Here is a 24822-nt window from a genome sequence, read left to right as displayed (position 1 = left end):
TAATTTCATAATTTGTATGGAAATACAAAAAACCTCGAATAGCCAAAGCTATCTTGAGAAAGAAGAATGGAACTGGAGGAATCAACCTACCTGACTTCAGGCTCTACCACAAAGCCACAGTCATAAGACAGTATGGTAGTGGCACAAAGACAGAAATATAGATCAATGGAACAAAATAGAAAGCCCAGAGATAAATCCACACACATATGGACACCTTATCTTTGACAAAGGAGGCAAGAATATACAATGGATTAAAGACAATCTCTTTAACAAGTGGTGCTGGGAAAACTGGTCAACCACTTGTCAAAGAATGAAACTAGAACACTTTTTAACACCATACACAAAAATAAACTCAAAATGGATTGAAGATCTAAACGTAAGACCAGAAACTATAAAACTCCTAGAGGAGAACATAGGCAAAACACTCTCTGACATATCACAGAAGGATCCTCTATGACTCACCTCCCAGAATATTGGAAATAAAAGCAAAAATAAACAAATGGGACCTAATTAAACTTAAAAGCTTCTGCACATCAAAGGAAACTATAAGCAAGGTGAAAAGACAGCCTTCAGAATGGGAGAAAATAATAGCAAATGAAGCAACTGACAAACATCTAATCTCAAAAATATACAAGCAACTCCTACAGCCCAATTCCAGAAAAATAAATGACTCAATCAAAAAATGGGCCAAAGAACTAAATAGACATTTCTCCAAAGAAGACATACAGATGGCTAACAAACACATGAAAAGATGCTCAACATCACTTATTATCAGAGAAATGCAAATCAAAACCACTATGAGGTACCATTTCACACCAGTCAGAATGGCTGTGATCCAAAAGTCTACAAGCAATAAAGGCTGGAAAAGGTGTGGAGAAAAGGGAACCCTCATACACTGTTGGTGGGAATGCAAACTAGTACAGCCACTATGGAGAACAGCGTGGAGATTCCTTAAAAAACTGGAAATGGAACAGCCTTATGATCCAGCAATCCCACTGCTGGGCATACACACTGAGGAAACCAGAAGGGAAAGAGACACGTGTACCCCAATGTTCATCACAGCACTGTTTATAATAGCCAAGACATGGAAGCAACCTAGATGTCCATCAGCAGATGAATGGATAAGAAAGCGGTGGTACATATACACAATGGAGTATTACTCAGCCATTAACAAGAATACATTTGAATCAGTTCTAATGAGGTGGATGAAACTGGAGCCTATTATACAGAGTGAACAAGCCAGAAGGAAAAACACCAATACAGTATACTAACGCATATATATGGAATTTAGAAAGATGGTAACAATAACCCTGTGTACGAGATAGCAAAAGAGACACTGATGTATAGAACAGTCTTTTGGACTCTGTGGGAGAGGGCGAGGGTGGGATGATTTGGGAGAATGGCACTGAAACATGTATAATATCATACATGAAATGAGTCACCAGTCCAGGTTCAATGCATGATACTGGATGCTTGGGGCTGGTGCACTGGGACGACCCAGAGGGATGGGATGGGGAGGGAGGAGGGAGGAGGGTTCAGGATGGGGAACACATGTATACCTGTGGTGTATTCATTTTGATATATGGCAAAACCAATACAATATTGTAAAGTTAAAAAATAAAAAACAAAAGTTACTGTGGCAAAGACAAATAATATTTTCAAATGCAAATGAGCATTGTAAAAATAACAACAAAGAACCTCATAAAAAGCAACATCTTGAAAACATAGCATAGAGAAAATAGCACTGATCTGTGATTCATGAGAGATTAAAGCTCTGTAGCTCTGGAATTTTGGTTGTCACCTAACCTGAAAGTTGTTACTAAAGATGAGTTTCAAATAATTAGGAAGATAAAAAAAAACTTACAGGAAATTAAAAAAATAATAATTAGGAAGACAACATGAAACAAGTACTGTGTAATTTGGTACAAACTATAAACCTTGTGTTACAGCTGGACAAATAACTGAAATTTGGTGTTCTGCTATCTTTACTCAATTAGCAAATGATTTTATTTGAATGTCACTGAGTAATTTTGATCTATTCTAAATTTAATTTACTTCTCTAAAAATATAAAATTATATTGAAGTATTATGAATAATCACTATCTGAAAAGGAGGGATATATGTATTAGTCATGTGAATTATTCTCAAAAATTGTTTAAAAAGTGAAGTATAAAAACAAATTTTAATCATTTGCCTGAGACAACTGTTATCCTATCAGTTCTTCAGTGAGGAAATATGATTCTATACTTTCAGAATGAAGTTCATTCTGAACTTTTTAAGTTTCAGGCCACTAAAATTAGGTTATGAATGGTAAAGTAAGAGAACGTTCAGTAAAATTATGGAATCTACTAACTTGCCATTCCAATCTCTATATACATAAACTTGGCTCTTAATTTGAGCTGTAAATATGGATCTTTTTGATGAGGAAGTTAAGATCCAAACCAAAAACCAAACCATAAGAAAAGGAATACACAATACTATCCTGAAAGTCTGAAACACTCCTACAAAAACTCATCTTCCTTCATTTAAATTTAATCTTTACTGACCTTGTGATTCAGTTCTTCCACTTCTAGAGCTGTGTGATATCTATTATATCTTAGAGAGGGATCCAAATTTAAGATAAATATATAAGACAGGACCCTCCAGCCCCTGCCCAGGTGCTCTGGGACCTGACACCTTCCATCAGTGGGCCCTGACCAGATCCAGGACCCTGCAGGCCCTGTAGTCCACATCAAGGGTACCCTTTGAGCACACAGCTCTGGAGAATGGAAAGCAGTGTGCTGCTGGGTTCCATAAAAGTGTGCTATAAAATGAAATCAATCCATCTAAAGTGTGCTGCGTGCTAAGTCATGTCCGACTCTTTGCAAACCTATGGACTGTAGCCCACCAGGCTCCTCTGTCTGTGGGATTCGCCAAGCAAGAATACTGGAGTGGGTTGCCACGTCATCCGACCCAGGGATTGAACTTGCGTCTCTTATGTCTCCTGCATTGGCAGGTGGGTTCTTTACCACTAGTGCCACCTGGGAAGCCCCCAACCCACCTAATACATAGAAATGTAAATAGAGAATCAGGCAAAATGAGGCAAAGAAGGAATATGTTCCCCAGAAGAAAAAGGAAACAAAATGGAGATAAGCAATCTACTTATAAAGAGTTCACAGTAACAATCATATTAATACTAATGTGTGTGTTAGTCACTCAGTTGTCCCTGACTCTTTGCCATACCATTTACTGTAGCCCACCAGGCTCCTCTGTCCATGGGATCATCCAGGCAAGAATACTGGAGTGGGTTGCCATGTTCTACTCCAGGGCACCTTCCTCACCCAGGGATCAAACCTGGGTCTCCTGCATTGCAGGTGGATTCTTTACCATCTGAGCCACCAGAAAAGCCCCAATACTATTAATTTTAATTTAAATTTTTACACTTAACTTTAAGTGTGTGGGGAAGCTGTCAAATCACAGAGGCAGATGATGTTTCTAAAACCCAAAGTTTTAGTTGAAAAATTTTGAGTTTTAGCCTTAGCAACAGATTCGGCCAGTTATTTTCCTTGAAATTACATGCTCACTTCATTCATTTTTGATGTCTTCCAAATACACAACTCTTAATCAACATCATTTGTCTCAATCATTATTTAAAGTAAAAATGGTGTTCCATGTCAAAGGTGGCTTGTTCAGATAACAAATCAACCAGTTTCAGTAGTGCTTTACTGTGTCATCTGGTATGAAAGTGCTTTAAATATCCACCCCAAGGATCATGCAGGATATTAAGAAGATATGTACATGAATATTCATAGCAGCTATATTTGTGATGACCAAAAGCTGGAAATCAGTCCAACTATTCTTCATTGGGTGAATAGATAAATAAATCCACTGTAATACATCTGTACAATGACATATTATTTATAGATTTTTTTCAACTTATAATGGAGTTGTATCTCAATAAACCATTTTCAGTTGAAAATAACAAAAATGCATTTAATATACTAACCCAGCCTACATTAAAGGTGCTCAACACTTAAAAAAAAAAAGAAGAAGATATGTACCCTGAAATTGAGGCTTAATAAAATTATTAATTTTCACTGATCATCAAAGACAAGAAAAAAAGAGATATATAAAAAAGACCAATACCTTTTCCAAATACCTTGGCACACTGGTTGTCAGTAGTTTGGCATCGCCCATTGTAACAATATGCATTCCCCAACCTGCACAACTGGCCATTCATGGCATATGTGTCAGGAACGCAATTGCTGGAAGTCCCATTGCAATACTCGGTAAAATCACACTCTGGATCCACACTCTTTCTACAGGGAGTGCCTGCTACTGATATCTAGGAGGAAAATGAAAATCATGTTCCATGAGTGACTCTTCTTAATTTCTTACTGAAGAGAAAATGAGATGTGCCTGATTACAGCGAGTCCCCTACATATCAACGCATTCTACTCCATTTGGAAATCTTATTTGTTCATAAATCTAACAAAGTTAGCCTAGGCACTTAACTAACACAGTTGGCTGTACAGAACCATACTGTAACAGATTTATTGTCCTTTTCACACAAATAATACATAAAAAACCCAAACAATAAACATTTTAAATCTTATAACATCTTGGACAATGCATTAGTACAGCACAACAGCTGGTATCCAGGGGCTGGCATCAAGAGAACAGGCAAGAATTACTGACTGGAGGAGCGAGACCAGGTGAGAGATGGAGAGTTGAAGGATCATCAGGAATAGGAGATGGAGGGCGATGTTTCGATCATGCTTGATGTTAATAGCATGGGTTCTGGTTCCTTGGGGAAGCAAATGCACATTTGCCATATTTGACAGAGGTTCATAGGTAGGGAACTTACCATGTTGATACTAGAGAGGATTACAGAGCCCTACTGCTGAGTTCTCTGAAGGAAAAGGCAGGCAGAGTATTGATGATGAAGCCTGAGGAAAAGTAACTGTCTCAAAGGCTAAAAGGATTCTCCACCAGAGTTTTGTGTTTTACATCAAAAGACCACCAGACTAACCGGCATTTGGATGGAGACAGATGAAACAGATGAAGCGTACTTGCTCCTCAAAATTGGAGAAACATTGCCTCTACCATTTTCTTCTTGGAGATACCCAGGAGACAAACTCCCTGGTTTCATATACGCCACTATATTTAAAATAGATAACCAACAAAGACCTACTGTATAGCACAGGGAACTCTCCTCAATATTCTGTAATAACCTAAATGGGAAAAGAATTATGTGTATATAATTTGTATAACTGAATCCCTTAGCTGTACACCCAAAACCAGTACAACATCGTAAATCAACTATAGTCTGATATAGAAGAAAATTTTTTAAAAAGCTTCCTGGTTTTAATATCTTGCTTGGACTTTTACTAACTTATTTGTGTGAATGAGACACATAATTCCTCATTTGTAAACTTGGGATAATAATCATTCTCTCTTAAGGTTCTTGTTGGTATTAAACTGAATTAATGTAACAAGTGCTTGAACAACATATGGTAGACAATATATGGGGTAGCTATTATCATTGCTGTCATCATCACCATTATGTTTGTCATTTGCGAGCTAAAAGTCCTCTTTTTATAGCTCAGATAAAGAGTACATATATGATCATATCTTTATTCCCTGTTGACTTAAACAGGCATCGTTGCCTTCTATGATGAAGTTCACCATGGCCAGAAGCTGACATGCTATGCATGTTGAAGTAACACACACACTCTACAATCCAGTTCCATTGACTTCATACTTAACAGACTGAGACAAAGATGAGAAATACATGAATGAAATGGCGTCTTATAAAGGATTGTATGAAAAAGAAACTCTTTCAACCCAGAATTCCATTCTTAGGAAATATATATTTCAATAATGACTGTGAAATAAAGACTTGCCCAGGAAAATAATAACTAAGAGAATTGATTTCAACAGATAGAAATTACAAGGAATAGTAAAGGAAGCCTTCAGATATAAGGAGTATGCTACTGAGCAGAAATTTACAGAAGAAATTAAGAGACCCAGAAATGGAATAAATGGTGTTAATTGCAAAATTCTGTTTTCCTCATCTTACTTGTTCTAAAAAATAAGACTATATAAAGCAAAACAAGTAACAAAATATTATGTTTATAATATGTGAGAGATATTCTTGTATATAAAGTCCATCTCCATATATGAAGTGGTGTATTATATGAAACCAAACTCTGATTGATCAAAGATCTGTAAACTTAGAAAACTATTAATAGTAAAATGATTTTTTTAAGATTAAATAATAAACCGGTAGCAATGAGAAAATCAAATCATGTTGTGCAGTTTTAGAGTCTACATTTATTTTGCAGACCAATTGCAAGGCTCATAAATAGCTACTGGGAATTCAAAATAGTATATAGCCAGTTTGGAATATAGTTTTATAGAATATAGAATATAGTTTTATAGTTTCCTATAAAACTCCATATACACTTACTGTACAAACCAACAATTTCATTTATAGTTATCTAAGAAAGTGAAGAGGAACTAAAAAGCCTCTTGATGAAAGTGAAAGTGGAGAGTGAAAAAGTTGGCTTAAAGCTCAACATTCAGAAAACAAAGATCATGGCATCCGGTCCCACCACTTCATGGGAAATAGATGGGGAAACAGTGGAAACAGTGTCAGACTTTATTTTTGGGGGTTCCAAAATCACTGCAGATGGTGACTGCATCCATGAAATTAAAAGACGCTTACTCCTTGGAAGAAAAGTTATGACCAACCTAGATAGCATATTCAAAAGCAGAGATATTACTTTGCCAACAAAGGTCTGTCTAGTCAAGGCTATGGTTTTCCCTGTGGTAATGTATGGATGTGAGAGTTGGACTGTGAAGAAGGCTGAGCGCCGAAGAATTGACGCTTTTGAACTGTGGTGTTGGAGAAGACTGTTGAGAGTCCTTTGGACTGCAAGGAGATCCAACCAGTCCATTCTGAAGGAGATCAGCCCTGGGATTTCTTTGGAAGGAATGATGCTAAAGCTGAAACTCCAGTACTTTGGCCACCTCATGCAAAGAGTTGACTCATTGGCAAAGACTCTGATGCTGGGAGGGATTAGGGGCAGGGGGAGAAGGGGACAACAGAGGATGAGATGGCTGGATGGCATCACTGACTCAATGGACGTGAGTCTGAGTGAACTCCTGGAGTTGGTGATGGACAGGGAGGCCTGGCGTGCTGCGATTCATGGGGTCGCAAAGAGTCGGACATGACTGAGCGACTGAACTGAACTGAACTGAAGTGAAAAAACCCTAATATTCATGCAAAATCTGCTTATGAATATTTTTATAGCAGCTGTATTTTCACCACCCCAAATGGAAAATGAACCAAATGTCCCTCAACTGGGAACTGCATTAACAAACTATGGTACATCCTTAAATTGCTTGCAATACTATTCAGCAATAAAAAAAGGAATGAATTACTGATAAACACAACATAAATGAAGCTCAAATGCATAATGCTAAGAACTGTGGTGTTGGAGAAGACTTTTGAGAGTCCCTTGGACTGCAAGGATATGAAACTAGTCAATCCTAAAGGAAATCAATCCTGAATAGTCATTGGGAGGACTGGTGCTGAAACTGAAGCTCCAATACTTTAGCCATCTGATCTGAAGAACTGATTCCTTAGAAAAGACCCTGATCCTGGGAAAGATTGCAGGCAGGAGGATAACAGGACAACAGAGGATGAGATGGTTGGATGGTGTCACGGACTCAATGGACATGAGTTTGAGCAAGCTCTGGGGGTTGGTGATGGACAGGGAGGCCTGGCATGTTGCAATTCATGGGATTGCAAAGAGCAGGCAATGGCACCCCACTCCAGTACTCTTGCCTGGAAAATCCATGGATGGAGGAGCCTGGTAGGCTTCAGTCCATGGGGTCGCTAAGAGTTGGACAGGACTGAGCGACTTCACCTTCACTTTTCTCTTTCATGCATTGGAGAAGGAAATGGCAACCCACTCCAGTGTTCTTGCCTGGAGAATCCCAGGGACAGCGGAGACTGGTGGGCTGCCGTCGATGGGGTCGCACAGAGTCGGACACGACTGAAGCGACTTAGCAGCAGTAGCAAAGAGTTGGATATCACTGTGTGACTGAACTGAAGATGCCTATTTATAATGTTTACACACATGAGATTCAATAAAATGCAATTTGCTTTTGCAAAACCAGAAGTGCAGAAAACAGATCTGTAGTTACTAGGGCCTGTGGGTGGAGGTGTGAACTGTCTACAGAGGGGCATGGAGGCAGGGGGTTTGAGAGAACCGGAAATGAAATTGCCTATCCTTTGATTGTGGGGCTAGTTATAAGGTTGAATATGTTTGTCATAATACTCAGAAGCATTCACTAAAATAATTTTACTCTAATGAATCATACTCTAATTGAATTGAAAAAAATGAGAAAAAAGAATATATGGAATATTTATGTGTATATAACTTACCAGAGTTGGGATTAAAATATTTTGCATTATGAAACTTGCTTTCTAAGTGCATACATATTTAGCCTGAACTTATTAACTCTTGTACTATATTCAATAATTTATGTAACCATTCCAACAACAGTAAATATTGTTTGCCTTAAGATTTGCTACTGCAAATTATCCTGTAATTAATACTTTTTTTTTTTTTCCTGAGCTTTCCACACATGGTCATGTTTCTAGGGTATATATGTAAGACATAAACTCATAATAATCAATTAACATAATAATTAATACTCTATTCAGAATATGCAAAAATTGCTCAAGAAAGGCATTAAAGTAATTAAAATTTCCAAAAACACTATGCAAAAAAGATTTTTAGTCACATTCTTTAGATAATATCTGGCATTGCTTTTAAAATTGCTATTGGATAATTGCTCTATAATATTGTGTTATCATTTTATTTGTGTTTATCTTAATTACTGCAGATGATCAGTGCACACACTGAACAATTATACTTTTCATTGTTTTAAATTGTACTCCATTTGCCACTGTGTGTGTTTGTGTGTGTGGCGTGTGACTCAACTTTGATTTATTAATGTGTGAGGATTCTTTGCATTTTCACTCCCCTACACATTTGGACTTCCTCGTGGCTAAGCTGGTAAAGAATCTGCCTGCAGTGTGGGAGACCTGGGTTCGATCCCTAGGTTGGGAAGATCTCCTGTAGAAGGGAAAGGCTACCTACCCACTCCTGTATTCTGGCCTGCAGAATTCCATGAAATATACAGGGCCTGGTGCACACAAGGTTCAGTATTCTTGCCTTGAGAACTCCATGAACAGTATGAAAAGGCACAAAGACAGGACACTGAAAGATGGATTCCCCAGGTAGGTAGGTGCTAAATATGCTACTGGAGAACAGTGGAGAAATAACTCCAGAAAGAAAGAAGAGATGGAGCCAAGCAAAAACAGCACCCAGTTGTGGATGTGACTGCTGATGGAAGTAAAGTCTGATGCTGTAAAGAGCAATATTCCATAGGAACCTGGAATGTTAGGTCCATGAGTCAAGGCAAATTGGAAGTGGTCAAACAGGAGATGGCAAGAGTGAACATCAATATTCTAGGAATCAGAGAACTAAAATGGACTGGAATGGGTGAATTTAACTCAGATGACCTATCTATTACTATGGGCAAGAATCCCTTAGAAGAAATGGAGTAGCCATCATAGTCAACCAAAGAGTCTGAAATGCAGTACTTGGATGCAATCTCAAAAATGAAAGAATGATCTCTGTTCATTTCCAAGGCAAACCATTCAATATTACTGTAATCCAAGTCTATGCCCTGACCAGTAATGCTGAAGAAGCTGAATGGTTTTATGAAGACCTACAAGACCTTCTAGAACTAACATCCAAAAAAGATGTCTTTTTCATTATAAGGGACTGGAATGCAAAAGTAGGAAGTAAAAAATACCTGGAGTAACAGGCAAATTCGGCCTTGGAGTACAGAATGAAGCAAGGCAAAGGCTAATAAGAGTTTTGCCAAGAAAACGCACTGGTCATAGCAAACACCCTCTTCCAACAACACAATAGAAGACTTAACACATGGATATCACTAGATGGTCAATACTGAAATCAGATTGATTATATTATTTGCAGCCAAAGATGTAGAAGGTCTATACAGTCAGCAAAAACAAGACCAGGAGCTGACTGTGGCACAGACCATGAACTCCTTATTGCCAAATTCAGACTTAAATTGAAGAAAGTAGGGAAAACCACTAGACCATTAAGGTGTGACCTAAATCAAATTCCTTATGATTATACAGTGGAAGTGACAAATAGATTCAAGATCTATTTGATTAGATATGTTAGACAGAGTTCCTGAAGATCTATGAATGGAGGTTCATGACATTGTACAGCAGGCAGGGATCAAGACCATCCCCAGGGAAAAGAAATGCAAAAAGGCAAAATGGTTGTTTGAGGAGGCCTTACAAATAGCCGTGAATAGAAGAGAAGTAAAAGGCAAAGTAGAAAAGGAAAGATATACCCATTTGAATGCAGAATTCCAAAGAAAGGAAGGAGAGATAAGAAAGCCTGCCTCAGTGATCATTGCAAAGAAATAGAGGTAAACAATAGAATGGGAAAGACTAGAGATCTCTTCAAGAAAATTAGAGATACCAAGGAAACATTTCATGCAAAGATGGGCACAAAAAAGGACAGCAATGGTATGGACCTAACAGAAGCAGAAGATATTAAGAGGAGGTAGCAAGAATATACAGAAGAACTGTACAAAAAAAGATCTTCATGACACAGATAATCACAATGGTGTGATCACTCATCTAGAGCCAGACATCCTGGAATGCGAAGTCAAGTGGGACTTAGGAAACATCACTACAAACAAAGCTAGTGGAGGTGATGGAATTCCAGTTGAGCTATTTCAGATCTTAAGACAATGCTGTGAAAGTGCTGCACTCAATATGCCAACAAATTTGGAAATGCAGCAGTGGCCACAGGGCTGGAAAAGGTCAGTTTTAATTCCAATCCCAAAGAAAGGCAATGCCAAAGAATGTGCTAACTACCACCCTATTGCACTCATCTCACATGCTAGTGAAGTAATGCTCAAAATTCTCCAAGCCAGGCTTCAAGAGTACGTGAACTGTGAGCTTCCAGATGTCACGATGGATTTAGAAAAGGCAGAGGAACCAGGGATCAAGTTCTAACATTCGTTGGATCATGAAAAAAGCAAAAGAGTTTCAGAAAAACACCTACTTCTGCTTTATTGACTGTGCCAAAGCCTTTGACTGTATGGACCACAATAAACTGTGGAAAATTCTTAAAGAGATGGAAATATTTGACTACCTGACCTGCCTCTTGAGAAATCTGTATGCAGGTCAGGAAGCAACAGTTAGAACTGGACATAGAACAACAGACTGTTTCCAAATCAGGAAAGGAGTACATCAAGGCTGTATAATGTCACCCTGCTTATTTTACTTATAGGCAGAGTACATCATGAGAAACGCTGGGCTGGAGGAAGCACAAGCTGGAATCAAGGTTGCCAGGAGAAATATCAATAATCTCAGATATGCGGATGATACAACCTTTATGGCAGAAAGCAAAGAAGAACTAAAGAGCCTCTTGATGAAAGTGAAAGAGGAGAGTGAAAAAATTGGCTTAAAGCTCAACATTCAGAAAACTAAGATCGTGGCATCTGGTCCCATCACTTCATGGCAAATAGATAGGGAAACAGTGGAAACAGAGACAGACTTTGTTTTTGGTGGCTCAAAAATCACTGCAGATGGTGGCTGCAGCCATGAATTAAGACACTTGCTCCTTGGAAGAAAAGTTATGACTAACCTACACAGCATATTCAATAGCAGAGACATTAATTTGCTGATAAATGTCCATCTAGTCAAAGCTATGTTTTTTCCAGTAGTTATACATTGATGTGAGGTTGAACTATAAAGAAAGCTGAGCACCGAAAAAACTGATGCTTTTGAACTGTGGTGTTGGAAAAGACTCTTGAGAGTCCCTTGGACTGCAAGGAGATCCAACCAGTCCATCCTAAAGGAAATCAGTCCTAACTATGCATTGGAAGGATTGATGCTGAAGCTGAAACTCCAATGCTCTGGCCATCTGATTCAAAGAACTGACTCATTGGAAAAGAGCCTGATGCTGGGAAAGATTGAAGGCAGGATGGGAAGGGGACAACAGATGATACGATGGTTGGATGGCATTACCGACTCAATGGACATGAGCTTGAGTAAACTCTGGGAGTTGGTGATGGACAGGGAGGCCTGGCATGCTGCAGTCCATGAGGTCGAAAGGACATGCCTGAGCAACCGACCTGAACTGAACTGAACTGATACAGGGGCTATACGTGGTCACAAAAAGTTTGACACGACTCAGTGACTTTCACTTTCACACATTATGTTTTACATTTGTCTGCTATTTCTATTTTTTCCGTTAGTCATTTGACTTTACAATTGCTTTAAGAGCTGATTTTTTTTTTTGTACTGGACTGTATATGTTTATTCTACTCTTTATCAGATAAATTACAAGACGGTAAACTGAGGTTTCAGCATAATGTAGAATCAGCACTAATCTTAGATGTCTTCTTTATCTCATCATATTTGTCCTTAATGCCTGTAGTTGTTAATGCACTCTCTACTTTGTTCCACTGAATTTTTTCTGAAGTCTATCAATTCTGCATTAATTCAGTTCATACAGCATTCTATTATGACAGTTCAATCATCAACATAAATGTCGGAAACTCACCTCACATTTTGACGTACAGCATGATCCAGAAGCACACTGTACTGGGCCTTTCAGTTGACATGTATTATAATCACAGCAGTTCTTAAACTGACATTCCTAAAATTTCATAAGAAGAAATACCATTTTAGTTCCACCACTTACTGGTTCTTGTTTCTCAGCTTGTACTTAGTACTCTATTGTGTTCAACTTTTCAACTATATAATATACTTATGTTTAGTGAAGCTTTATTATTTTACTATTTCTAGAATTCTCAAAGGCACATGCAACTATAAGAACTAAATCAATAATATCTAAAGTAACAGTTGATCATTTGCATTGAATACTTAAAATATGTGGTAATTTATCAATTGGAATTATAATATGGAAATTAAAATTAATTTGGATATAACCTGGACATAAATATAACATGAAAATGGAAATGTAACATTTGAATTTCCGAGAGAAAACTTTTCTCAGCTCTCTTTTTAGTGACTTGTTTACTAAAATTTCCCTTTATGAATAAAGCTAAAAAAAAGTTAGGCTATATTTATATATATAACAAAAATATATTTAATATAGGAGTCATGTACCACATTTTACTATAATGGAAATACATTGAAAAAAGGATTTTTTGACATATATATTTTTACAAGGTAAATAGCAGTCAACTATTATTTAAATTAGATGATAATTTTAAATGATGTTAACCAAATATTTTTCAAGTAAATTCATTGCATTTATATTATATATATATTTATATAATTTATGTTATTTAATATTTTTATATTCTTAAAAATTTGTAAAATTAAATATCTTCCATTTACTAAAAAATCAAGTTTTAAAGATTTTGTCCTTAATAAGATTCTTCTTCATTTAAAAATTTTCAAATGTTTCCAATTTTTCTTATGTTTATGTGAATGGATATGTATTTGTAAATATTCCCATCATAGAAATAATATAGAAAATATGGAGTAAAACTCTGAAGTTGTGATCATATTGTGCAGTTTCCTCAGGTTCTCACTGGGTATCTTATCCTTAAAAAATGAGTTAGAGCATATAACTTTTTTCTGGATTCCATTTCAGTGTTTAATGTTCCAAAGTTCAATACCATTACATGAGTGTATGTGCATGTATGTATTCTTTCATGAAAAGGAAATAAGGATGCATGACCAAACAGTGTTTGTCAAAACTAATTATTAGCAATGTTTAATTTATAACAAGGTAACTTGCAAATGGTGCCTTATTTTTATAATTAGTTCTCTGATTACTAGTGTGTTTGAAAATGATTTTGCATTTTGTAAAATTTTGTTTATGAATAACCATTCCTTCTCACAATTTTCACCATTTTGCAGAAGGATTTTTGTTTATTCATTTTCCTTTTCCCCCCTTTAAATAGGAGTGGCTTTTTAAAAATCTCCGATTACCCTTTTCCTCCTCTCTTTGTTAATAACTTGTCCTTGAAGTCTATTTTTGTCTTATTAATGGTGTCTGTTTGTCATTTCCTGTAATTTGCAACTTTCTTCTTCCTTTATGACTATTGCATTTTATATCTCATCACCAAGCCCTCCAACATGCCAAGACTATAAAATATTATCATTATTTTATTGATATTTTGTTGTTTTTTAAAACTTACAGATTTTTTTCCAGAAATGTACCCCTCCATATTTTGTGGGATATTTACTCTAGTATTTTACTCATCACTGTATTTGTGAATACAGGAATAAATAAATGCACACACCTGCATGTGTGTGTGTCAGCGCAAAAACAGAGCTTACACGTGTATAAAATGGGGGATGTTTATAAAGATATAGGTACCAATGCCATTCTCCCAAAATCCACCTGGGACACATCTGAGTTGAACAAGCTGGGTTTATTAATAGTTTCTGCAAAGGAAAACAAATGCCATGGGGAACTGTATATACCTCCATGAGAGTGTGTAATTAGAGGATTGAGGCTTAGGTAATTTGGGGAGGGTTTAAAGAGTCTGGAGTTTGCAAGACTAGATGCTGTCAGAAACCAGGAGTTCATCTATGATTGGGTATTTTAATAATTCTTATCTAGAAGAAGAAGGGGGCTTCCCAGGGGGCACAGTGGTAAAGAATTTCCCTGTCAAATGCAGGAGACAGGTTTGATCCTTGGGTCAGGAAGATCCCCTGGAATAGGAAATGGCAACCCATTCCAGTATCCTTGCCTGAGAAATTGCATGGACAGAGGAGCCTGGCAGGCTACAGTCCATGGGGTCACAAAAAGTCAGACACAACCTAGCGAATGGGCACACACAAACACAAGAATAAAGACAGTATTAATGCCAGGGTTGAAACTGGTAAAGAAGCAGGAATTACTCATTGGCCAGGAAAAGGGGGTGTTTGGTCACTATTGTAACTTGGACAATTTTCAGGTTTTACCCTTCTCAGAAATAAAGTGGAGGGCCTTGCTTAAAGAGTGCTTTTCTCTTTTTCCTTCATCCATTTTGATTACAGGTGTTGGTCTTGTATAAAATCATTCATTTTCAACAGGGGAACACTGCAGCCTGTCAGTGAGCAGCAGGCCAGCTCCTAGCAACATGGTGGCCCAGCTGATAATAGTTCAGATTCTGCATTTTCAGGGCTTGTTTCTCCCTTCCTAGTAGGGAATGCATTGAATTGATAACTCTTATGACATTAACTATTTGCACCCTGGAAATTAAATGTTATATATCTATATAACTTTTTCTTTTTGTTTTTTTTTTAGTGATTTTTTTTAATTTTATTTTTACAATATTGTATTAGTTTTGCCCAACATCGAAATGAAGAGTTAGATCAGTTGATAGACATAAATGCTGGCATATAAATAGATACAGATGTATAGATGTCAACTTTCATTTCTTAAGCCAATGGCCCAATATCACAGTGAGCCGAATTTAACAGCCTTGTAATATGTTTTGATACTTTGTAAGGCAAAATTACCCCAAAATGAACTCATTTTCTAAAATGTTCCTTTGTAGTTGTCATTCATATGCAAAATCTAAGAGAAAACAAATAACAGACATAACAAAACTGAAACATACAGCTAGGGGTGGTTGTTTAGTCACTAAGTCGTATCCAGCTCTTGTCACCCCACGGACTGTCAGCCCTCTGGGTTTCTCTGTCCATGGGATTTCCCAGGCAAGAATACTGAAATGGGTTGCCATTTTCTTCTCCAGGGGATCTTCCCAACCCAGGGATCAAAGTCACCTCTCCTGCATTGGCAGACGGATTCTTTACCACTGAGCCCCCAAGGGAAGCCCACAGCTAGTGGTTACCAGGTAGCAAAGGGAAGAGAGGTAAGGGTAAGACAAGGGCATTAAGAGATAGACACTACTATGTATAGAATAAATAAACAACAAGGATATATTATATAGCACAGAGAAATATAGCCATTATTTTTAAATAACTTTAATGGAGTACAGTCTATAAAAATGTTTAAAACATCAAAAGTCCCTTTGTATTCTTCCCTAGTTCTCTTTAAGAAAAACTTTGGAATAAACCTTCCAAGTAACACTGTTCCTAATGGGGTATTTCAAATGCATCAAAGAGTCAGTCCTCACCCACTTGCACACATCCTATGCTATTATAATGAGAATTACATTCTCCGTGCATTCACTCAATCAACAATGTTTGTTGAGCCTGGAATATATATCAGATACTGTTCTGTGTGCTGGTGATGCAGCAATAACCAAGCCATGAACCATCTATTCCCTTTAATGTTATTTTGTTGTTGTTCTTTTGCCATCATCACCTTGTGCGTATGTGTGTATGTATATTTAATTTCCTATGCCACTGTTCCAAAACATTAAAATAGATTCATGCACTTGTTTAACTTATATTTCTAGATAAAATTTAGGATCTGCTTTTGCAGAAGAGTAGTTCAATTCAGGTTAAAATGGGTGTGTTGATTGGGATTTAATAAAGAGTAAATTGAATGCAATTTGACTTTTAAAAAACAGCTATTTATTGCAATTTCTGTGTTATCTTTCAGTTTTGTTAAATCATTTAGACTTTCAATGTACTGGAAAGAACTCATTAACTTTACACCAATTTGTTACATAGTTTGTTTTTTTTTTTAAGAGTGTAGTAAACACGCCTCTGTTATTTCATTTTCTAATTATTTATTGACTTTTAAAAAATAAAGACTATTACTTTTTGTCTCAGGTATTCCACTATTGTACTCTAACAGCAATGACACTTTTTTTATTATCAAATATAATGGATCTGCTTCTAATGAGTCACTATTATATATTAAATTTGTTATAAATCACTGGTAGAAAGTTTCTTAAAACTAATATTAAATTTTATTCTGAAGTACATTTTTGAAGGAGTATTTAGTGTTAAAGATTCTTCCTCAGTTGTGATATGTTTTTCTTTGTTTAGTATAATAATCACATGGATAAGTTTAGTTTGTGTGCTTCCAGATAAACCTCAATTGGGCAGACTTTTCTTTTGATTATGTATGAATTTGTGCTTAGTCATTTAGTTGTGTCCGACTCTGTGACCCCATGGATTCTAGCCTACCAGGCTCCTCTGTCCTTGGGGATTCTCTAGGCAAGAATACTAGTGTGGGTTGCCATGCCCTCCTCCAGGGGATCTTCTCAACCCAGGGATCAAACCTGGGTCTCCCACACTGCAGGCAGATTCTTTACCATGAATTTACTTGTCAATATTTATCATAGAAAACTCGCATCTATGTTTGTTACACTAGACTATAGTGTGTGTTTGTGTGTGTGACTTCGTAATACTGAATTTTTCTTTACTATTAAAATTAGTCAAAAATTTTACATTTACTATCTGCCAACTAGTTCAAACTATAAGCTCTCCAAATGTAGTTGGCAGATCTTGGGAGATCTCTAAAATATTTTTAATGATGTCTATAAAGCCAACAAATTCTTAATAATAATTAGACTTTATTTGTCTTTTATATTGTATTGATATTTGCATTGATCGGGTAAAAGCAATTGTATATGAAACTGCTGGAGGTCTAGTTTAAATCAAAGCTTTTGGTCATTGTATTATTCATCATCATGTACTCAACAGCTTCATTTAAGGAGGTCTTTGGTAAAGAAGTAAAAAACTACTAAATTTGTTGAATTTTAACCTTTGAACATTCCTCTAATATCGTGTGACAAACGGAGACCATTCATAAGCACCTTTTATGCATAATCACAATATATTCTCCATTACTATAGATTCTCAAGGAAAACACTTTTATGATCGTTTGCATTGCAGATTGACTAGTCACATGTACCATAAAAAGCGTTTTTACTTGCGAGAACAACTGACAGATAAACCACGGTTTTTCAGGCTCAGGTATTTGGCAGACATTTTCTTAAAAGTGAATGAAGTATGCCTGTTACTCTAAGGAAAACAACTGAATTTGAATCTTTCAAGTGAAAATTAGAATTTTGGAAAATTTTACCATCCACAGAGCCTTCATTTTTCCATTACTTTTCTGATATTAGTGATGATATTAATGAATACAAGGTTATGGTCTTTTATAATGAAAAATGTCAATATTTAGAAACTGCATAATTCAGTGAAACAGCATTAGAAATTAGAAAATTCTATGCATGCCAAAGGTACACTTGAAGTGTGATATAGACCAGTGGGTTTTAGCATAATAGGATATAAATAATCCACTAATTTTGGTTTTACAATTAACAATGCAACTATTAGAAATTTTCATTTTTCAAGTTTGATGTAGTAACAAAGTAGAAGATACACAATTTTCTGAAAAGCTGGTAAAATCCCCTTCTATTTTATAACTCTATATTTGTTTGAGGATGAATTTATACACATTGGGATCGCATCTGGAGATGATAAATTTGAAGAGAAAACACTATCTCATCAATATCAATTCCTTCAATCTTACAATAAGGATTCTTTTTGAATTTGTTAAATATTTCCATGATTTCTCCTAGCAATGCTTTGCAGTTTTTTATTCCATGGTCCTGTACATATTTTACTGGACACATTCTTAAACATTTCATGTTTCTTAGTTCTGTTGTAAATGGTGTCTTAAAATTTCTTTTTCTAATTTATTGCTGATATAAAGAAGTCTCTTTATTTTTGTGAACTATGGAAACACTGACCTTGATAAATGCACTTTTACAGACAAATTATAATTTATTTCTGGATTATTTCAGGTCTTAATTTTACATAATCATATTATTAGGGATGAAGTTACACTTCCGATTGTTAAATCTGCTTTGCTTTGCTGGCTGGTGCATCACAGTCAAAATCAAGTATGAAAGATAATAGGGGGCATCATGCCTCATTACGGAGTTCAGGGAGAAAGACCATCATGTATATGATGTTAACTATAAGATTTTATAGACACCTTCCCCTATAATACAGTAAGTTCCCTTTTAATAGAAGATTATTATCTCTCCACTGAGATAATCACACTTTAAAATTCCTTAAATAAACCAATAAATTCTGTAATATGTGTGCTAGTGCATATGTGCAGATTTCATTACATTCAGTTTATATCTTTTACTGAGAATTCTGTGATCATAATTAGTTTCCAATTAAAATAAATAAATTTATATTAAAAAAAGTGAAAGGTAAAAAAAAGAAATATGGGCATACATAAATCCATCCTTGAAATAGTCTCATTAGATATTTAATCAAAGATTTGTGTGTATGTATGTGTGTGCGTGTGTGTTTGTGTGTTTAGTTCTGTACTACTGTTTTCCACCCCATGGACTGTAACTTAACAGGCTCCCCTGTCCGTGGGATTTCCCAGGCAGTAATACAGGAGTAACTTGCCATTCCCTACTCTAGGGAATCTTCTGGACACAGGAATAGAACTTCCATGTCTTGCAACTCCTGCATTGGCAGGCAGATTCTTTACTACTGTGCCACCTGGGAAGCCCTTTAATTAAGGTTATCTTATCCTTAAAAATGAATTACAGCATATAGCTTTTTTCTATACTCTAGGTAATGTTGCATAAAATCAGTATAATTTCTTAATTTTTTATTTTCACCAGTAAAGACAACTGGTATGAACTTTTCTAAGGTTTAAAATTATGCACATTATTTACTTAAAATATATAAGGCTATTCACATATTTTTTTCTACTCATGTTGTCCTTTGTTCAGTTCAGTTCAGTTACTCAGTCATGTCTGACTCCTTGCGAACCCATGGACAGTAGCACACCAGGCTTCCCTATCCATCACCAATTCCGGGAGCTTGTTCAAACTCATATCTGCCAAGTCAGTGATGCCATCCAACTATCTCATCCTCTGTTGTCCCCTTCTCCTCTTGCCTTCAATCTTTCCCAGCATTAGGGTCTTTTCTAATGAGTCAGTTCTTTGCATTAGGTAGCCAAAGTAATAGAACCAAAGTAACAGCATCAGCCCTTCCAATGAATATTCAGGACTGATTTCCTTTAGGATTGACTGGTTGGATCTCCTTGCAGTCCAAGGGACTCTCAAGAGCCTTCTCCAATACCACAGCTCAAAACCATCAATTCCTCGGTGCTCAGCTTTCTTTATGGTCCAAATCTCACATCCATACCTGACTACTGGAAAAACCGTAGCTTTGACTAGACAGATATTTGTTGGCAAAGTAATGTCTCTGCTTTTTAATATGCTGTCTAGATTGGTCTAAAGAAGGAAACGGCAACCCACTCCAGTATCCTTGCCTGGAAAATCCCTTAGATGGGGGAACTTGGTAGGCTACAGTTCACGGGGTCGCAGAGAGTCAGACACGACTGAGTGACTTCACTTTCTTTCTTTTTCTAGACTACAGTCACAGATGGAGAAGGAAATGGCAACATACTCCAGTATTCTTGCCTAGAGAATCCCATGGACAGAGGAGTCTGGTGGGCTGCTGTCCCTAGGGTCACACAGAGTTGGACACAACTGAAGCGACTTAGCTGCAGCAGCAGCAGCTTGGTTGGTCATAGATTTTCTTCCAAGCAGCAAGCATCTTTGAATTTCATGGCTGCAGTCACCATCTGCAATGATTTTGGAGCCCAAGAAAATAAAGTCTGTCACTGGTTCCATTGTTTCCCCATCTATTTGCCATGAAGTGATGGGACCAGATCCCTTGATCTTCATTTTGTGAATGTTGAGTTTTAAGCCAGGTTTTTCACTCTCCTCTTTCACTTTCATCAAGAGGCTCTTTAGTTTCTTTTTGCTTTCTGCCATAAGCGTGGTGTCATCTGCATATCCAGAGTTATTGATATTTCTCCCAGAAATCTTGATTCCAACCTGTGTTTCATCCAGCCTGGCATTTCACATGATGTACTCTGCATATAAGTTAAATGAGCAGGGTGACAATACACAGCCTTGACATACTCCTTTCCCAATTTGGAACCAGTCCATTGTTACATGTCCAGTTCTATCTGTTGCTTCTTGACCTGAATCCAGATTTCTCAGGAGGCAGGTAAGGTGGTCTGGAATTCCCATCTCTTGAAGATTGTTCCACAGTTTGTTGTGATCCACACAGTCAAAGGCTTTAGCATAGTCAATGAAGACGTTGTTCTGGAATTCTCTTGCTTTTTCTTTGGATGTTGGCAGTTTGGTCTCTGCTTCCTCTGCCTTTTCTAAATCCAGGTTGAACATGTGGAAGTTCTCTGTTCATAGACTGTTGAAGCCTAGGCTGGAGAATTTTGAGCATTACTTTGTTAGGGTTTGAGATTAGTGCAATTGCAAATGCTGTTTGTTTGTTTTTTCCTGGTTGTTAAATTTATTAGTACAATGTTTGTGATGCCATCCTACTATTTTTTCATGTCATATTATAAGACATACCGTGTTGTCTCATCTTTAAGTACTGTTATTCCTGATTTTTTTTCCTTTACTCATGTTAGTAGAGTCTTACCCATTTTATTTATTTATAACAAGAACTTGCACTTGGGTGTAGGATGCTTGGATACAGAAGCTATGTTGACCATGAAGATGTTTTGGGTCTTCTGATCAGCCCTGTTAGATCTGCTAACTAATCATTCTGCAATGGCCTTGGTTTTCATTACATTCCATTTTCATGTAATTCAAATTATTTTCTACTTTGCCTATTGATTTCTTCGTCAAGAATACATTCTGCTTGCTAATTTCTATCCTGGTAATTTCAGGTGTTTATATTTATCCTTTCCCATTCTTGTAGTTCTTACTCCACATATTGGGGAACCCAGGTGAAGATCTGTCACCTTCTCATTGTCACCTCAATATGTCACAGAAGAACTAGCAACATGACCACAGGTTAGGCTAAGGAACCTACTGGATCTACTCTAAGATGGATTTTACCAAAGATGCCAGGTACCACTTGGATTCTCTACATGCCTATGCTATCCATGATGGTGCTTTGGTTCCTCTTTGTAAGCCTCTTGAGTAAAGATGCTCTGTGCATCATTCTATAACGATCTGGGTCTTCCCCAGTGAACAGCTACAGCAAACAGCTGGAGGTCACTATGGAGGGGAATCACTGAGGAAATTGCTGCTTTATATCCTTACTGGGGCTACCGTAGGATCTCAACCTCAACTTCAACAATGAGCTCTGGCTCTGAAACTGGCTTGGTTGCATAAATTTAGCAAGGAATTGTGAATTTCCATTAGTAATATTTGACAACAGCCCTTTGTTCCCTTCTTGTTTTCAGCTACATACATCAAGGAATCTCATCATTGACCACCCAGATCTCTCTTAACCACAGCTGCTTGGCCTCAGCTATTTTGGAATTCAGCAATCCCTAGTGACATTGAATGCCCAACTCCATACTGGTACTACCAACCACCAACCCTAGTCTATAGAAGAAAGCTACCACCGAGATTTTCAGCAATGTTGGAATCTCCTTGGAAATGCATTTCTTCATTGCTTTAGTGAAAGGGGTGCACTCTGGGCCACTCAAATAATTAGGTGCTAGTTTTTGTATTAAAATATGGCCACTACTCAACTTTTGACTCTTCCTGTATTACTCCATTAAGGTAGTTCTGGCATAACAACCTCATTTATTATAGTCCAGATTGTTTCCCATCTTCAAGGCTCCACCCAGCAGCAAATCAAGGCTGGCCCTAGGTTATCTTGGATGAAAGGATGCTCGCGTTCACTCAGTTGTGTCCAACCCTTTGCAGTCTGATGGACTGTAGCCCACCAGGCTCCTCTGTCCATGACGTTTTCCAGGCAAGAACACTGGAGTGGGCTACCATTCCCTTCTCCAGGGGATCCTCCCAACGGAGGGATCGAGCTTGCTTCTCTTGTACCTCCTGCATTGCAGGCAGATTCTTGACCAATGAGCCACCTGGGAAGTCCCCTAGTATGAAAGTGCTCAGTCGTGTCTGACTCTTTGCAACCCCATGGACTGTATAGTCCATGGAATTCTCCAGAACAGAATACTGGAGTGGGTAGCCTTTTCCTTTTCCAGGGGATCTTCCCAACCCAGGGGTCGAACCCAGGTCTCTTTCATTGCAGGCAGATTTTTACCAGCTGAGCAACAAGGGAAGTCCCCTACCAAGGCATTAAATCCTAATTCACTGGACAGCATCCCCCTGTCAATACCTTACCTAGGCTTATATTTCAATATCTTGGGGCCAATATCCTTGATATCTCTCCCTGGCATGTTCTCCATGTTCTTGTCCACACATATTAGCAAATTCTACAATTCAAAGAAATAACCTCTTTATTCCAGTAGCATAGAGTGTGTCTTCACTTGGGCTGCGTTTAGACTTGACACTAACTGGTGGTCTGGTACCAAGGGAATGCAGAGACAGATCTTGAGAAGAATAGGCATCCTCTTGTGAGACATCCATCTCATGTAAGTCTCTGTGGTCCACAAACAATGTGATGCTCTGCTCCACTAGGAGGCGGGCAGTAACTTCACAGCCCAGGGGCTTCTGAGGAATCTGGAGGTTTAAGTTTCTCAAGTGCATCTATTCAAATATGCCAAGTCCAGAAATGAGTACATGAGTACCTATTACTATGTGGCCAGCATGAAATACACTTTCAGGATCATATATTTTTTTCTATTAATTTTTTTTTTGGCTTCGCTGGGTCTTCATTGCTGCACGTGCACTTTCTCTAGTTGCAGTGCATAGGCTTCTCACTGCGGCGGCATCTCTTGCTGTAGAGCTCAGGCTTTAGAGCCTTCAGGCTATGGTGGTTGCGGCTACCGGGCTCTAGAGCACAGGCTCAGTAGCTGTGGCGCACAGGCTTAGTTGTCCTGTGGCAAGTGGATTTTTCCTGAACCAGTGATGGAAACTGTCTTTTGCATTGGCAAGTGGATTCTTCACCACTGAGCCACCAGGGAAGCTCCAGAATCCTGAGTATCTGCTTCCTAGGACAATTTCTGATTCAGCTAATGTGCTTTGAGTTTCCCCAGAAAGAGACTCTGAAACAAGGATTGTCATTGTGGTGGTTTAGTCGCTAAACTGTGCTCAACTCTTTTACGACTGTAGCCCACCAGGCTCCTCTGTCCATGGGATTTCCCAGGCAAGCATACCGGAGTGAGTTGCCACTTCCTTCTCCAGGTGATCTTCCCGACCCAGAGATCAAATGCACATCTCCTGTATTGGCAGGCAGATTCTTTACCACTAAGCCACCTGGAAGCCTGCAATAAGGATGCATATTAGTAATTTATTTGGAAGGTGTATTATTTCCCTACTGATGCTGTTACAAATGACCACAAACTCAGTGGTCAACTTAAAACTTGCACAAGTTAATTTTATCATACTTTCTATAAGTCAGAATTTCAGATGGGTAATCTAGGTCAGGTTATAGCTTACAGTCTCACAAGTGTAAAACCACAATTTGGAGAATAAGCATCCTGTTGCTTTGGTAGCTATCAGCCAAGGACTAGTCTTTTCTCCAAGAAAATACCAACATTTCCTCTTATTCTTCCATGTGTCTTCCTTCAGTAGCAGTTTGAGTCCCTCTCACTTTCCAAGGCTTTTTGAGCCCCTTTCTGTAACAGCTCTCTGATTTCACCTGGAGAACATTCTGTTTTTGAGGGCTCATGTGCTTAGACTGGACCCACCCAGATAATCCAGAATAATGTCCCTTCTTTAAGGTCCATATGCTTAGTTACTTCTGCAAATTACCTTCTGCCATGTAATATGCACACCCACAAATTCCAGGGATTTGAGAGCAAATGTATTTGAAGGTCCATTCTGCTTACACCAAAGCACTGGCATGGGATATTAGGGAAGGGAAGCAAG

General features: G+C 37.7%; 1 protein-coding gene across 1 annotated transcript in view; it reads right to left on the bottom strand.

Annotated features, from left to right (window-relative positions):
- Positions 1–24822, bottom strand: part of ADAM18 (ADAM metallopeptidase domain 18) — a 108340-nt gene that overhangs the window by 45353 nt on the left and 38165 nt on the right. Inside the window, exons 13-14 of the mRNA XM_027530053.1 lie at positions 12681–12776; positions 4126–4324 (exon numbers count right to left, since the gene is read on the bottom strand). Coding sequence (XP_027385854.1) covers positions 4126–4324; positions 12681–12776 — 295 coding nt within the window. The remainder of the gene's footprint in view (positions 1–4125; positions 4325–12680; positions 12777–24822) is intronic.

The sequence above is a fragment of the Bos indicus x Bos taurus genome, chromosome 27 (genome assembly GCF_003369695.1).
Source record: "Bos indicus x Bos taurus breed Angus x Brahman F1 hybrid chromosome 27, Bos_hybrid_MaternalHap_v2.0, whole genome shotgun sequence".
Lineage (NCBI taxonomy): Eukaryota > Metazoa > Chordata > Mammalia > Artiodactyla > Bovidae > Bos > Bos indicus x Bos taurus.
This window is presented reverse-complemented; position numbering and strand designations above follow the sequence as displayed.